The sequence below is a fragment of the Neolamprologus multifasciatus genome, chromosome 14 (genome assembly GCF_963576455.1).
Source record: "Neolamprologus multifasciatus chromosome 14, fNeoMul1.2, whole genome shotgun sequence".
Taxonomy (NCBI): Eukaryota; Metazoa; Chordata; class Actinopteri; order Cichliformes; family Cichlidae; genus Neolamprologus; species Neolamprologus multifasciatus.
In genome coordinates this window covers 20932694-20946535 of record NC_140452.1, presented here as the reverse complement: position 1 = coordinate 20946535, position 13842 = coordinate 20932694, and the positions used below count along the sequence as shown (strand labels likewise).

At 40.3% G+C, this 13842-nt stretch overlaps 1 protein-coding gene across 1 annotated transcript in view; it reads left to right on the top strand.

Annotated features, from left to right (window-relative positions):
- LOC146503997 (lissencephaly-1 homolog) overlaps window positions 1–13842 on the top strand; it is a 31151-nt gene that overhangs the window by 6540 nt on the left and 10769 nt on the right. Inside the window, exons 2-4 of the mRNA XM_085131712.1 lie at window positions 7512–7596; window positions 12479–12553; window positions 12815–13021. Of these exons, the coding sequence (XP_084987838.1) occupies window positions 7512–7596; window positions 12479–12553; window positions 12815–13021 (367 nt within the window). The remainder of the gene's footprint in view (window positions 1–7511; window positions 7597–12478; window positions 12554–12814; window positions 13022–13842) is intronic.

Genomic DNA, 13842 nt, shown 5'->3' with positions numbered 1-13842 from the left:
TACGAAACAGAATGAGGTATAGCCAAACAGTCTTTAATATAGTGTTCAAGTTAGTGTGAATCGAATATAAATATTAAAGGCAACATGGAAAGTGATAAACTAAATCACTATTGGGAACGCATTTCATGCATGTGCATACATCTTCATGTGCAAGGTGTTTCTTTGCATCTGCATGTCGGTGTTACTGGTATTCGCTCACTGCAGACTTGGAGAGGGGGAAGTTTACCCGATTGGAGTGTTTTCTCTTCTTTGTTTGACCTTTTTATCCTCTTTAAAGTTGAAGCCATTAATATGTTGTATATAGGCTCTATATTTATATATGTGCTTGTTGTTTTTATGTTGATAGATAAATGTCTTATTGTGTTTACTTGGTTTAAAACAAAAACCCTTAGGTGGTCTGAAAAGCTTTCTATGACAGACAAAGCCCTGCTTCTGAAAAACAAGGGTGGTGATTGCCTGAAGGTGCCAACCAAAGCCCAGAGCTCTTTTTATCAGTCAAGTAAGAGGAATAGAGTGGTTTTCATAGAGCTAGATTTAGCTGGGAAGTTATGCAATCTTGTTATTTATTTATTTATTTAGTTAGTTAGTTAAAGTTCTCACTGAGAAGTTATCACCTCATTTAATATTAAAGGCAAATTTAGCCCACTGCTGCAATTCTGTTGCTAATTGCCCGCAGCCTTATTGTTTAATATAAACACTAATCATAAAAAACAGGGCAGTGCTGTGTCTTTGCTGTTTGCAAAGTGATCATCATCAGACAAACCAACCACTGACACAGCCTCTTTCACCTTTAGTAGCAGTCAGAATATCAGAAAAATCTCTAGTCCAGCTGAGATGCAGCGTTAGTTGAGATGCACATAGCAAAGAGCTGTGCTGTCTTTTGAAGAATATAACATTGTAATATGAAATCCAGGGGAAAGGTAATTTTGAATATGCTAAGATATTTTTCAGAGTGTAGACCTGAGCTGTGGTCTGTTAAATATTTATCAGGAGTCTTGAAATGCAACCGGGCCCGTAGACAGAAATGGAAATATTCCTTTGTGAGGGTTTTTTGTGGTTATACAGCAGGGGGGCAACATCCTGTTCAACCAGCTGTAGGTAATGGAGCTGCTGTGTAGTGTGTGGTGCATTGTAGGTTAAATGTATTCTAATCTGTGCCTTAACAAGACGGTGTTTGTTGGTTGATTAATTTCTATGCTCTGCTGTAATCACTGGGCATGTCAATAAATTAAATGATAGCCACACATTTAGGTATGACGTGCTTTATGGAGTGTTGTGTTCAGTTTTTCATACTAAACTAGTTAATATTCTAAAGAACATTAGTCTGATCTGGAAAATCAGGAGCCAGAATTAACAACAGAACTCTGTCTGTAAATGGTGATATAAGAGTAGAAAAAAAAGCAAAAGAGTTGGTGATTGGGGTACTCTCCTCTCTCTGGTGTGCATCTTTTTATAAGGAGTTTTGTTAAAGGAATTGAGCATAAAATCAGGATGTAATTGCAAAGCATGGCGACAACGGAGAATGAGAAGGGTGAAAGCGGATCGTCGAATGAAACAGATGAACCAGAATTGGTTTGTAAAAATGGTGCAACTTCAGTGGTGTGGAACTGGTTTGGCTTTTGTCCGTCAGATACACATCAAAGCACATTTTTTGGTAGAGCATGGAAGCAGGTCATCATTATTACTGAACTGATTTTATGTGGTACACGGCGCCCAAAAATCTGCCAAAAAATGTTTTAGTGTGACTTTGCTAAGCTACAAAGCCGCACCGCTTGATGGGTTGTCGGAGCATTACGGCTGTCGGAGCATTACGGCTATCGTAGTCAGGAGCCTCGCGGAGTAATACGTACTGTGCTTCAACATAATATTACCGTATTGTGTGTGTAAAACCTCTTTTTAAGTTTTGTGGATATTATACATGGTTATGCTCAGGATATGTCGGCCCATTTCCACTGGAAATGCCTTGTGGTTAAACTGTCAGCAAGGAATTTGCATTTATACTGTTAAATTTGTGTATAGCTTTAATGCACATAAAAAAAAACAGCTGCTTGTTTAAGTGAAAATACATTGATGGGTTTTTTTGCACTAATAAAGTTGTGGAGTTGTAAAGTATTTTGTCTCACGTCAATTATATCATCAGTTATATCGTTATTGCAAATTTTCAAATATATATCGTGATAAATATTTTTGGCCATATTGCCCTGCCCTACTTTACAGTCATATTGCTTTCTCTTTTTCCTGCACATTCACATCATGCGTAGCGCTAATGGGTATAATAAAAGCTTCCCAACCAGCATTGCACTTTACCAACAACCAACTTGAAACTTTACCAACTTGAAACTTTACCAACGTCTCAAGTGAAGCTAAACAAGTGAGGAGACTTTAGTCATGTTGTGTAATTTGACTACTGTTTGCAGTCAAGTGAAAAGCTAGCAAACAAAGAAAAGTTGTTTGTCTAGAGGAGCTGGGAAATACCCCCAAACTGCTCTTTCTTTCCTGTTGGTTTGTTATTGTTTTGGCTGTCCTGCTAACGTCCAGCGTACTGCATGGTGAAGTTAATGTTGGGCTCAGACCAGCATTTTTCATTTAAAACCTGAGCGACAATCTTTCTGTGCAGTATTATTTAGTTAGTATGCTGACAGCGGTGTTATAAATCTTTAATAAAAATATTAAATGAGAGCAATAAATATTGGGTAATTGAATAATCTGCTTTATTTGTTTGATTTAGTTTAGCTTTAGGGGAGGCTGTGTTCGTGCTTCTCATTTCTAAAAGGAAGCAAAAGTGGAGTGGGAACTGCGAGGAAGTGATGTCACTGGCAGACGAGCTGGATGCCTGACTCCCTCTCTTCTCAGAAGGATGAGGTCATGCATCTCTTCCTCCTCTCATCCCTGTTTTTCTCTCTGCATCACAGGCTTTTCTTCTGGGACCATCAAGCGTTTGTAATGCCTAAGAAAACGTAGAGGTCTGATGAAGCATGCCAGTATTATAACCCACGTGAGGCTTGCGTAGGCTTTTGCTTAATGACACTAGATTGCTAACACTTGTAAACAGATGCTGGTGTGAGAGTTTCTGAATAGTTTGTGAGTGATTAATCTCGTATTTCATCCCCTGATGTCATCACGGAGATCTCACTGAAGCAGGGACTTCTAATGCAGGCTTTCAGGCCATCTATTGTTCTTGTTCCTCACTTCTCTCTGGCCTGGCTGTCCACGTTGCTCGCCCTGCCCTCGTTCTCACTGTCTCCTTATCGCGTCATCTAGCTGTGGGCTGCTTGTAACCATGGAAACTCTGTTCTCCTTCTGTTGATATTTGTACACCTCCCCATTTTTTCTCTCTCCCCCATTCTCTTTTCATCCCAGTCATGAGGATTATAGATGGTTAAAGACTCTTTTTGTTTTGTTTCTTTTAAAAAAAAAAATAAAAAAAAATTGGCACATCCAATGTGAAGTGGCGGTCGTCAGCGCTGCATCCCCTATGCCGATGACTGATTTGAGCAGTGTGGCTCTCTGTTGACCACTTCTGATCGTGTGTGTGTGTGTCATTCCTCCCTTTGTTCATTCGTTTGCCTGTGTAGCTGTTTGTTCTTAGTTATTTGTCATTCTTTATTTTAATTTTTTTGAGATATCCTGCTCTAATATTGATCATGATCATTTAATACAATAAATTAATATTTTAAATATTGTGTGTTTGTAAAACCTTAAAGAATAATCTGAAACTGAAGTGTTTGTTAACAGCTGAATTGATTTCACTAGTCGTGCTGACAAAAGTCTGCATTTCCATTATTTTGGTCTTAAGATCAACTAATGTAGCTGCACCCCTTTGGAAAGTGTGATGCTTTGTTATAAATCCAGGAGTCCTAATTCCTTTAGAGCCACTCACTCCACTCTACAAAGGTCTGAATGAGAACACCATTGCTAAGGACAAAATGGTTATTTAATTTTTATAATCTTTTCATAATTGCCAGAGATTTGTGTGGAACGTCAAATGCACAGTCCTGCTCCACCATATGGTTTATATATAAATAAGTGATCTTCTGCACCTTCTTGTGGTGCGATAGAGATCATGGATACATCAATCAACATATCAAAGGCATCCTCTGTGCCTCAGCTCCTTCTCCTCCTCACCTGCTTATACACTCAAGACTTTGTGCTTCCCCCCTCCCTTTGGTTGTCTTCTAGGCTTTGAACAGGCTGTCAGAGGAGTAGATAACCTCCTGCTAACCTTGAGCCTTAATAAGGTCTGGGCCTGTTGTCACAAGGATTCTGGTGGGCAGAGAGAAACGGGTTTCTGTGCTCAACCCTGACCGAGAGGGTGCAGGGGGCACAGGCTGGGCTGACAGATTGTACCCCCCACACCCCCGTCACATTGGCACCTCAAAGCAGTGCCTGCCTGACAGCTTGTCTGGCATCTCCTGGCATAAATGGTGTGCAAAAGAGCAGGAGGACCCAGAAAATATTGTATATCAGTTTAAAGAAATTTGCATTTCTTTTTAAGGCGGTTTAGTTTTATATCAGTTTTTGTTTGGTTTGGTAGGTAGGTGATTGTGATGGCTGCATGCAACCAAACAATTGAGATACTTAGGTAATATTAATTTGGTCTTTTGTCTTATGTTTACGTTATGCTCTAAAGCTTCTGTGATCATAAGTTAACTAATTTGATATTTTTACCTGTAATGCATGACGGCACTAAGCTATAGCCCAAATGGTGGCATAGACTTTGCTTTGCATGGTTTGTTATTTTATATAGGTATATGTTACATTGATTATATTTCTGCTCTTTCTGAGTTACCTGACCTCCGCTCCAGTCTTTCCTGGTTTGGCTGAAAGAGGAGGCTGAGGGTGGAGCTGGTTTAAATGCAGAAGCCAATAAAGTGGACTGGACCATCTATTGTGATCATGCAGGAGGAATGGGGTTCTTCTTGAATGATGGTTAGCTGTTATCTCTTTAGTTTTCACCTTTGGTGTATATAATGGTTTATTCATTTGCCAAATAACTGGAGCTGTTTCTCATTTGGGCAGGTCAGTTTGTTGAGTTATGTTTTTGTTAAGTGACTTTTGAGTAGCGTTCTGTTAAGTTAACCTCTTTTATGGGCCCAATTGGTTCTTAAAAAGTTTATTTTTGTTATTTTGAATTTTTGTAATCATCTTGTCCTTTTTGGGGTATAATAAAACCCATTTTTGAAGATTACATTTGTGCCTGTGTGTTCCTGGCTGCTTGGATCATGACAGTGATATAAGACTGAAGGTGGAGCTGGAAAAGGTTTAAGAAAACACAAATCCAAATTCACCCTGAAGAAAAGTCCCCCCCCCCCTCCCCCGATCTTAGAAAGCACATTTAGTAATTTCAGTGTTTGAAAGGTGCTAAATAAATAAACTTGCCTTGCCACTTGCCTGATCATGAGCTCTGCGCTTTTTTTTGTTGCGCATTGAGTTTAGGTGGGCAATTCACAGTTAATATAAATATAACATATGCTATTAATGAAAAAATACTTGAAAAAATTGTAGCAACAGAAGCTGATCAGTTCTTCTAATTTATGCTTGCAAAGTCAAACTTTAAATGGACAGGCTTATTGAACACAGTATAATGGCAATTTGTGTCTTTAGAATTTGAGGTCTAGCTGTGATGGTTTCTAGATGCATTCATAGATGTGGTGGGACACATTGCTGTTCTATCCTGAGATCATCGGGGGTTTCTGGTCTCCCCTTGCTAAGGTGACCCAGTCAGGATTAATCGGGCCCCGACTTGTTTGCCAGCAGCATTGACCCACCATTGGACCTTTTGATTCAAATTCACCTGGGGGCCCTTTGTACAAATTTGATGGCCTTCACCTTTGCAGCACCTCTGATGCCCAAAAAGGTCTAGGTCTTACAAAGGGAGCAGGCAGCTAAACATCAGCATCCCACTTCTATGGACTCACAGTACATTCTCCAGCTGCTCCTCCGGCACTGATTTGTCAGTTCGCAGTACTTCAGCCATATGCAATCGTTTGCTTTTTCCATGCAATACTCTTGGGAAGCTGTGAGGTTAAATAGAAAGACCTGCTTGGAAGAAACTTGTGTGTGTAAAACACCTGGCCTCAAGAAGGTTGGTGTCACATGGTCTGGGAACTCAAAAATGTCCACAGTTCCCAGTCTAATGCTGAAGAGAGCAGGCTTGCTGATGGTTTAGAGTTTGGCTGAGGCTTCTTCACCTCCACCAGGTGAAGTACATTCATGTAGTCATGCACTCATCAACCAAGTACAAGTGCACACACAAACCAAACATGAGTATGTGGGAAACTTCGGTGAATGGGTTAGACAAGCAGTGACTATATTTCTTCAGTAGTGAATCAAATGCACCTCAATAGTAAAACACAATGAAACACCTGCACGGCAGTGTCCACATTGTAAGTGGAGCTGTACTGGATAATAAATGAAGGTCTGATTAAAACATTATCATATTGCTTTGTCGCAGTTAAACTGGTAGTTGCCACAAGAACATTAAATTATGCTCGGGCTCAAATTATAATTGAAATTGTAAAATCACCAAGAGGAAGAATTTAAATATATAATCCACTTTTGTTGTGCACCCTCCTGAGAGTCTAATTAGGTGTAAAATATAAAGCCCGAACTGTTTGATACTGACTTGAACCTCATTAATAACTCTTGGTAAATTGAACTGCTGCTGAGGCTGCAGTCATGAACCAGACGTGCGTGTGTGTGTGCATGTGTACGTTTGCCGGGTGCCTCACAGGGGTCTTTGGATTTCCCTAGAAGACACAAACAGGAAGAATGAAGGTAGCTTCCTCTGTCCCTGCTCTGCCTCACTACTCTATTGTCTTTCCTATCTAGCCATCTCTCTTCACATATTTGAAATAGTAGGACTGTTGTGTACTGCTGTCACCATCCTCACACCACCTTTTGTGCCGTCTTGCTCAAAAGATCTGGTGTCTTTGAACATCTGCAGATTTGGTTCCTAAACTCAGGAGATCGACTGTTTTTAAAATAACAACAGAAAGCTCGTAGAGGTCACAGGGGTTATTCCCTCCCACCTCCATGATTTCTGTTTTCCTTCTCTGTACAAGTAGGTGATGGTGGGATGTACACTGGCTTTCATTTTACCTATATGTACACCACGGGGGAGTCGCCCATTCCCATTATTTGCCCACAGCAACAAGAGCTCATTATAGAAGCCAGACAGATATGTTCTCAATTTTTGTCAGATGGGTGGAGAGGGGTGGGTGTGCCTGTGTGACTGTAAGAGCGAGTGAGGAGAGTGTGTATTTTTCTATTGGTAGTGTTAAGTAAGCATTTTTATTATTATATAGTATGATAACAGTCTGGGAGTGTGAAAAGCATATAAAGTGTCTTTGTCTGGCACGTTTCCTGAACCTGATGATTTTTCTGTCTTTGTTTCACCCTGTTGAATGCAGCTTCATTACTTGCGTTGTCGTTTCTGGTGGCAGCTTAACTACTATCTTGTCTGCTAATCAGGAACGACTAATTATGGTTCCTCTTTGTCTGTTTTCCAGAAATCGAGCCATAGCCGATTATCTACGTTCCAATGGATATGAAGAAGCATACTCCACCTTCAAGAAGGAGGCGGAATTGGATAATGTGAGTAGATTAAGGACGGACACATACATCCACACAGCCAATCAGACCAATTTAAACAAACAGTAGGTGTTGATTTCCACTTTATTTCCCATCATGAACATGTTTTATTTTGTCAGTATGTTCAGGAGTGTGACCTGGAGCACCTGCTCCTGGTCAGGATGCTCTGTCTGATTGGTGTGGCTTGTGCTGCAAGCCTTTTTTAATTAAATTAATATATATATATTAACATATATACTTAAAAAAACATTAATACCTCTCCTTTCTGATGAAATATGAATGTATTAATTCCTTCTGTCACCCTTTTATTAGGCACACCTATCACAAATGTTGGGCCCTGAAGTCTTATTTTTATGCTGCTTATATTGAGTGTTTTGGAGACACTCATGGAATTTGGAGAGTTAGTGGTGCCGCACTTACACTTACATTTTTTTTCTTTTGTGTCAGCCCCTAAAAACAACATCTGGGTCATGTTCTTTTCCTCGATGTACCTTTCCTCTTCTTGCTTAGTGTGAATTTTCTGGTGTAGCTATAGCATTAGGAGCCATGCATAAAACAAACCAGACATAAAGTTCAGTTTATGTTGACATTGTTTTAGACAGGTGTGAATTGTAATGTTGTTTTATTTATTTATAATGTATGCATTGGAACAAAAATACCAAACATCTAATGTAATTAAGAAATGTGAATCCAGCACTCAATTCCAGCACTCACAGTGGGAGAGGTGGGACTTCACTGCTTGGCGGGATTTAGGAGTACGTGTTGAAAAGGTCAAGCATCTTCAGCCTGGGGTGTTTAGTAACTTAAAATTAGCAACATGAACCACAAAAAAAGTATAACTTTGTGAGTAATTGTCATTTTATTGTAGGTTAAATCAATAAACACCGGTCAGTCACCTGTGTTAGTTGTCACTTAAAACTAGGGATGGGTACCGGTATCCGGTGCCATGATGGCACCGGTTCTGACATAAACGGTAGTAACCAGACCGAAAAGCAGCGCACATTTCGGTGCTTTATTTCGGTGCTTTTTTTTCCTGAGATGTGATACACTTTGAATTCTAGCCAATCATTTTACGTTTCCGGGGATAGTAGGCGGGTCCAGGTACGTACGTTCTTTTAGAGCAGAGCTACAGATTAAAAATGCCCAAGGCGAAGCGGTCAAAAGTCTTGCTGTACTTCACAGCAAAAGATGCAAACTCAGCAGCCTGCAACAAGTGCTTTAAGGTGATACTGTGGAAAGGAGGTAACACCTGAAATCCGATGAAACACCTGGCGACGCATAGCGTTTTTTTTAAAAGCCGAAAAATGCGCCGTATTTGATAGCTTGCTGCGAGACCTCACACCGAGCGCATCTACTGCAGATGTGGTGCCTGTTATCGGACGAAGAGTTAGCAACATCCCCCAAAAAGCTGAAGAGTAGAGTCCTGGCCCCTAGCCCTGCCAGTGTAGCAGAAATGATGAGGATGATGATGGCAGCAGCAGCCGTTCTTCTCTGCGTGAGTAGCTTAATGTTGTTCGTGTATAATTTACGTTGAGTAGGCTAACCACGTTATTACTTTAATGTATGTAAGGTGAACTAGCAAACACCATCATAGCTACATGCGGCTGTCTTCTTGTTTGATGGCAGATACTCCCTTCACCCTGGCCAAAAAGGCAAAAATGACCAAATAAAAAGTGGGAAACAGTTAAACATGAGAGGTTTTTGGATAAAGTTTTTGTTTTTTCCATTGTTAAAGCACTGCTTCCAGCCAAGAGTGATACCATATATGCCCTATAGCTGCAGAAAAGGCTAACATTGTTATCTTTTTACTAAAAAAAAAGCTGAACATGAGAGGTTTTTGGACCAATTTTGTGTTCTCCATTCTTTAAGCACCGGTTCGAGCACCGTTTAAGCACCGGCACCGTTTCAAAAGTACCGGTTTGGCACCGGTATCAGATAAAACCTAAACGATACCCATCCCTACTTAAAACTCATTCATTGCATTTTTTTCCACATGATACGGAGTGTAGTAAGGAGCCTAAAATAAAATATGTGCCCTTTAGAGCTTATTGTGTAGTGTTTGTCATGTTATTGCTTATTTGTTTAAAGCTCTCTTCACCTGAGAGCGTTTCTTATCTCACTCTTACTCTTCTGCCTTGTGGCACCTTTTCTTTTCCATTGCCTTCACATGACACCACACTCCCCTCTCTTCTGTGTCTTCATCCGTTATTCTCCCACTTGATCTCCACGTGACAGGCCTTTGGAAGCAGGGTAAATAATGGATGAATGGCACAGAGGGATTGGTGCAACCTTTTGGGTATCGGCCACACGCACCTTGACGGGACTCGGCTAAACAGATGAAGCATTTTTAAAAAAAAAAAAACAACATTTTATTGTTATTTTTAGGACTGTTAAGTATGTTACCTTTTTTCTTTTAATGCCTTTTAAGTGTGGTTGGGTTTTGTTCTTACTGGTGAATTAAGTGTTCCTCGGTGTGGCTCTTTGCGGATGTTTGAGAAGCAGTTTAAAGTTAATGTCATGACAGACTGAGTGCACTGGTAGGAATAATTAATGTAGGTCATGCTCCAGTATTTTCTTGCCTTTTTGACGGAAAGTATACATACCTGCATGCACAGATAAACATGCGCACGCCTTTTTATTAGCCACTGCCAATTGGCTGGTAGGCAGAAGTGAAGTCTGGCACTCGTGTGTGTGTGTGTGTGTGTGTGTGTGTGTGTGTGTGTGTGTGTTGACCAGGCAGATGGCAGATTAGATGACTGCAGACTTGTCCAAACTGGGTTCCCCCACTCAGTCCATCTGAGATAGATCTGCTCGATTTCTTCACAGGGCTCCGTACATGTCTTTGTCTCTCTTTCTTGTTAACACCTCCTGTAGCCCTGAGGAATCACCTCTTCCCACTGAAACGTGTTAAATATAGGCTTCAACATCACCTGCAGCTCTCCACACCTCCAGGATGTCTGGAAACAGACACGGCTGAGTAGGGGGCTGTGAAATTGGAGCGCACTGCTAATTTTCTCCCTCACTGACACCCGTGGCTGTCTGTCAGTGTGGGTTTTTGATGCTTTGGTACTTGCGCCCTAAAGGCATGGATGTGCATAGAGTCCTCCAAAACTGTTGCATTGTTTATAGAGCGAGGCAACACAAAGCAACACTTCAGATTTACTTTAGTATATACTTAAATACACTTTCAATAATATTTCAGAAAAAAAGATAAAAATGCTCTGCTTGGTTATTATTATGGTTATGCATTTTGATTAGTTTTCCCCCCTTTAGTTTCTAGAGTAAATTTGCCTGTTTCAGTTTAGTTTTGTGTGTTTTTTGTTAGTTTGGGGTTTTTCTTATTTTTAGAATGCGGGTGGTGTTTTGTTTTGTTTTTTTCTCCACAGATATGATACTTTTTTCTGACTTCTTACATTAATAATACAAACACAACACTTCATGTCTCACAGACATCCTAGTCTCTCTAAACGTGCACTAAAGCATGCTGTTTGCTCGTTGGCTTGACTAAACTGAAAAAGACTAAACCTAAGGACCTTTCCTGTTTGTTTTTGTTTCACTGTTATTTTCATTCTTTTTAAGAGTTAAATTTTTAGTTGTATTGCAGTAACTTGAAGCTTTGTCCACACTTATTTTTAGTTCTAAGTTTATCCTTAGTTTATAGTTTATGTCAAATATTACTCAATTGGAGTTTTTATCTCAAAGATTTGTTGATTTTCTTTGACTAGTCATTGAAGGTCATGAGAGTGAGTGATTTATTTATTTTTTATCGTTATTATTTTTTTAAAGGCATTTAATGACACTATGCATCGTTACTTTGATAAACAGTATGTTTTTACACAGAGCTAACTTTGACACTGTGTATAAGAGAATACACTCAATGGGGTGTGTCATGTTTTATTGTTTGATGTTTTCAAACAAAATTATTGCAGAAAATAGTATTTTTTAACATTTTCTTGATGTAATTTGTTGAAATGTAAAACCTAATTCATAAGGCTATTAGGTAAGCTGTGATAAGTTTCATACATTGCTGTATGTAATCTTATAAAATGGTAAGGCTTGCGGGTTAATTGGTAGCAGTCTATAAAATGCTGGTAATTAGCATCAAAGAATGCTGCTGGAACCACGTGCCACCACTGGGCCAACATAATTTATTTTGTTGTGTGTGGTGAATAAATCCCTGGTTGGTCTGCACATCATCTCTGCCGCAAGCCTCCTATTTCAGTCATGCCACTGCTGGCCTTTCTAATAAGGATTCAAATGATTTTAAAACCATGCTCTGTGAGACTGTCAATCTCTACATATATGGTATTTAACTTTTGGTGCATATGTAGCGACACAGAAAGCACGACACTGCAGTGTTTTGTTTCCTCCGTTGCCTGTTTGTGCCATGAAGCCAGTTACGTAAAAGGTAGAGTCCAACTCGAGGAATAAGCCTGCAGGTGAAATCAGGCTTCAGCCTGCCACAAGTTAACTTCTACCACTGCTTCCAAGACCGGGTGTGTGGCTGTGAGGCTGTAAGCCTTTCTTGTCTGCAGGAGATTAGCTTGTGTGAGGAGGATTAGGACTTGGGGGGTATGTGTGCGTGTGTGTTTGTCATACAGTAGGTTGGCAGTGTCCTGCAGTTGGTGTTGGCCTCTGAAGGGTGTGTAAATAATCCCCCCCCCCCCCCCCCCCCCCACACCCACACACACACACCTTTTTTGGGTTTTTTTTGTTGTTGTTTGTTTTGTTTTGTGTTTTTTCTAACTATAGCCAGATCTCACTATGGCCCTATCCACCCTTGACACCCACACACACAACATGCTCCTCACCGATTATGCTAAGCCCACGACTTTGACTTTCTTTGCCAGTTTTTCTGATACCCCCCTCACACTTTTCTCCCCAGAATGAAGAACTGGATAAGAAGTACGCCGGCCTTTTGGAAAAAAAATGGACCTCAGTCATCAGATTACAAAAGAAGGTTTGTGAGCTTTTTTTTTTTCCCTCCTCAAAGAAAGCTTGTGGGGATTGTAGTCTTGTGAAAGGTTCGTGATATTGGTGCTGAAGCAGTTGTTAACACTGAAATGAAGTCTGTCAAAGAAAGCAATGACACCACTGTTGATGTAAAATACTAACTTAAACACAAACAATAGTCTCGTGAATCCATGTTCCTTCTCCCGTATCTCCTAAATGCACATTTCAATATGCTTCACCAGCTTTTGTCCCTGTGCTCTCTGGCTAGGTGATGGAGCTTGAATCCAAACTAAACGAAGCTAAAGATGAGCTCACTCTGGGTGGGCCCGTTACTCAGAAGCGTGACCCCAAAGAGTGGATCCCACGCCCACCAGAAAAGTATGCGCTGAGTGGCCACCGCAGTCCGGTCACCCGTGTAATTTTCCACCCTGTCTTCAGCGTCATGGTGTCAGCCTCTGAGGACGCAACAATAAAGGTCAGTCCTGCTGGTTTCAAATCGAAGAGCCAAGTGTTTCCAAATAAAATCTGCAGTAGGTGATTTCACTGACAAATTTGTCTCGGGGCTCAGGTTGCACATAACAGTCCAAATAACTTTTGAAGTTTTTAACGGAGCCCTGCAGGACTGTGCTCTCCTTTTGCACATGATCCGATAGTCCTGATCTACTGATGTTTGTTGTTCTGCTCAGCATAGCTGCTGATGGTGGCCCCAGTGAGTCTTATGATGAGTTCAGAACATTTCAGCTTTCCAAGGATAAAAACACTGACAGTTTTGTCTTCAGTATAAGACCAGTATTTTGTCTCTAAATTCAAGCATCGTACTAATCAAAGTTTAAGAAATAGTCTCAAACTGTGTTTGTGGAGCTGGATTTTTAAGCTCGGTTAATTATTTAGTTTAAAAGGAGAGTAATAAAGACAGTTGTGTTAAGTAGACTGGTATGGGTATCCCAGCAGTGGATGTGCATTTTGTTGAGAAAATGTGCATTTTGTTTAGAGTCACATCTTTTAGAAGAATTTCTACAAATCCAGTTATTCAGTGTTTGATGCCTTCTATTCCCAGCATGCACAGATGGCACAGCTGTCGCTCTGCATGGGTAATATTTGAGTATGCTAATGTTTTAATTCATGATGTTTGGAATAAAACAGGCATTTACGCTTGTGAGAAATGTTCAAATACAATATTGCGTGTATATCATGGCTTCAAAAACCCAAAAAATGACTCCATGAGTGGTTTGTGTGTCTGATTTTGAGCTTCCTCATATCAGAGGTAAAGATGTATGCAGCATAAATCAGTGTTTA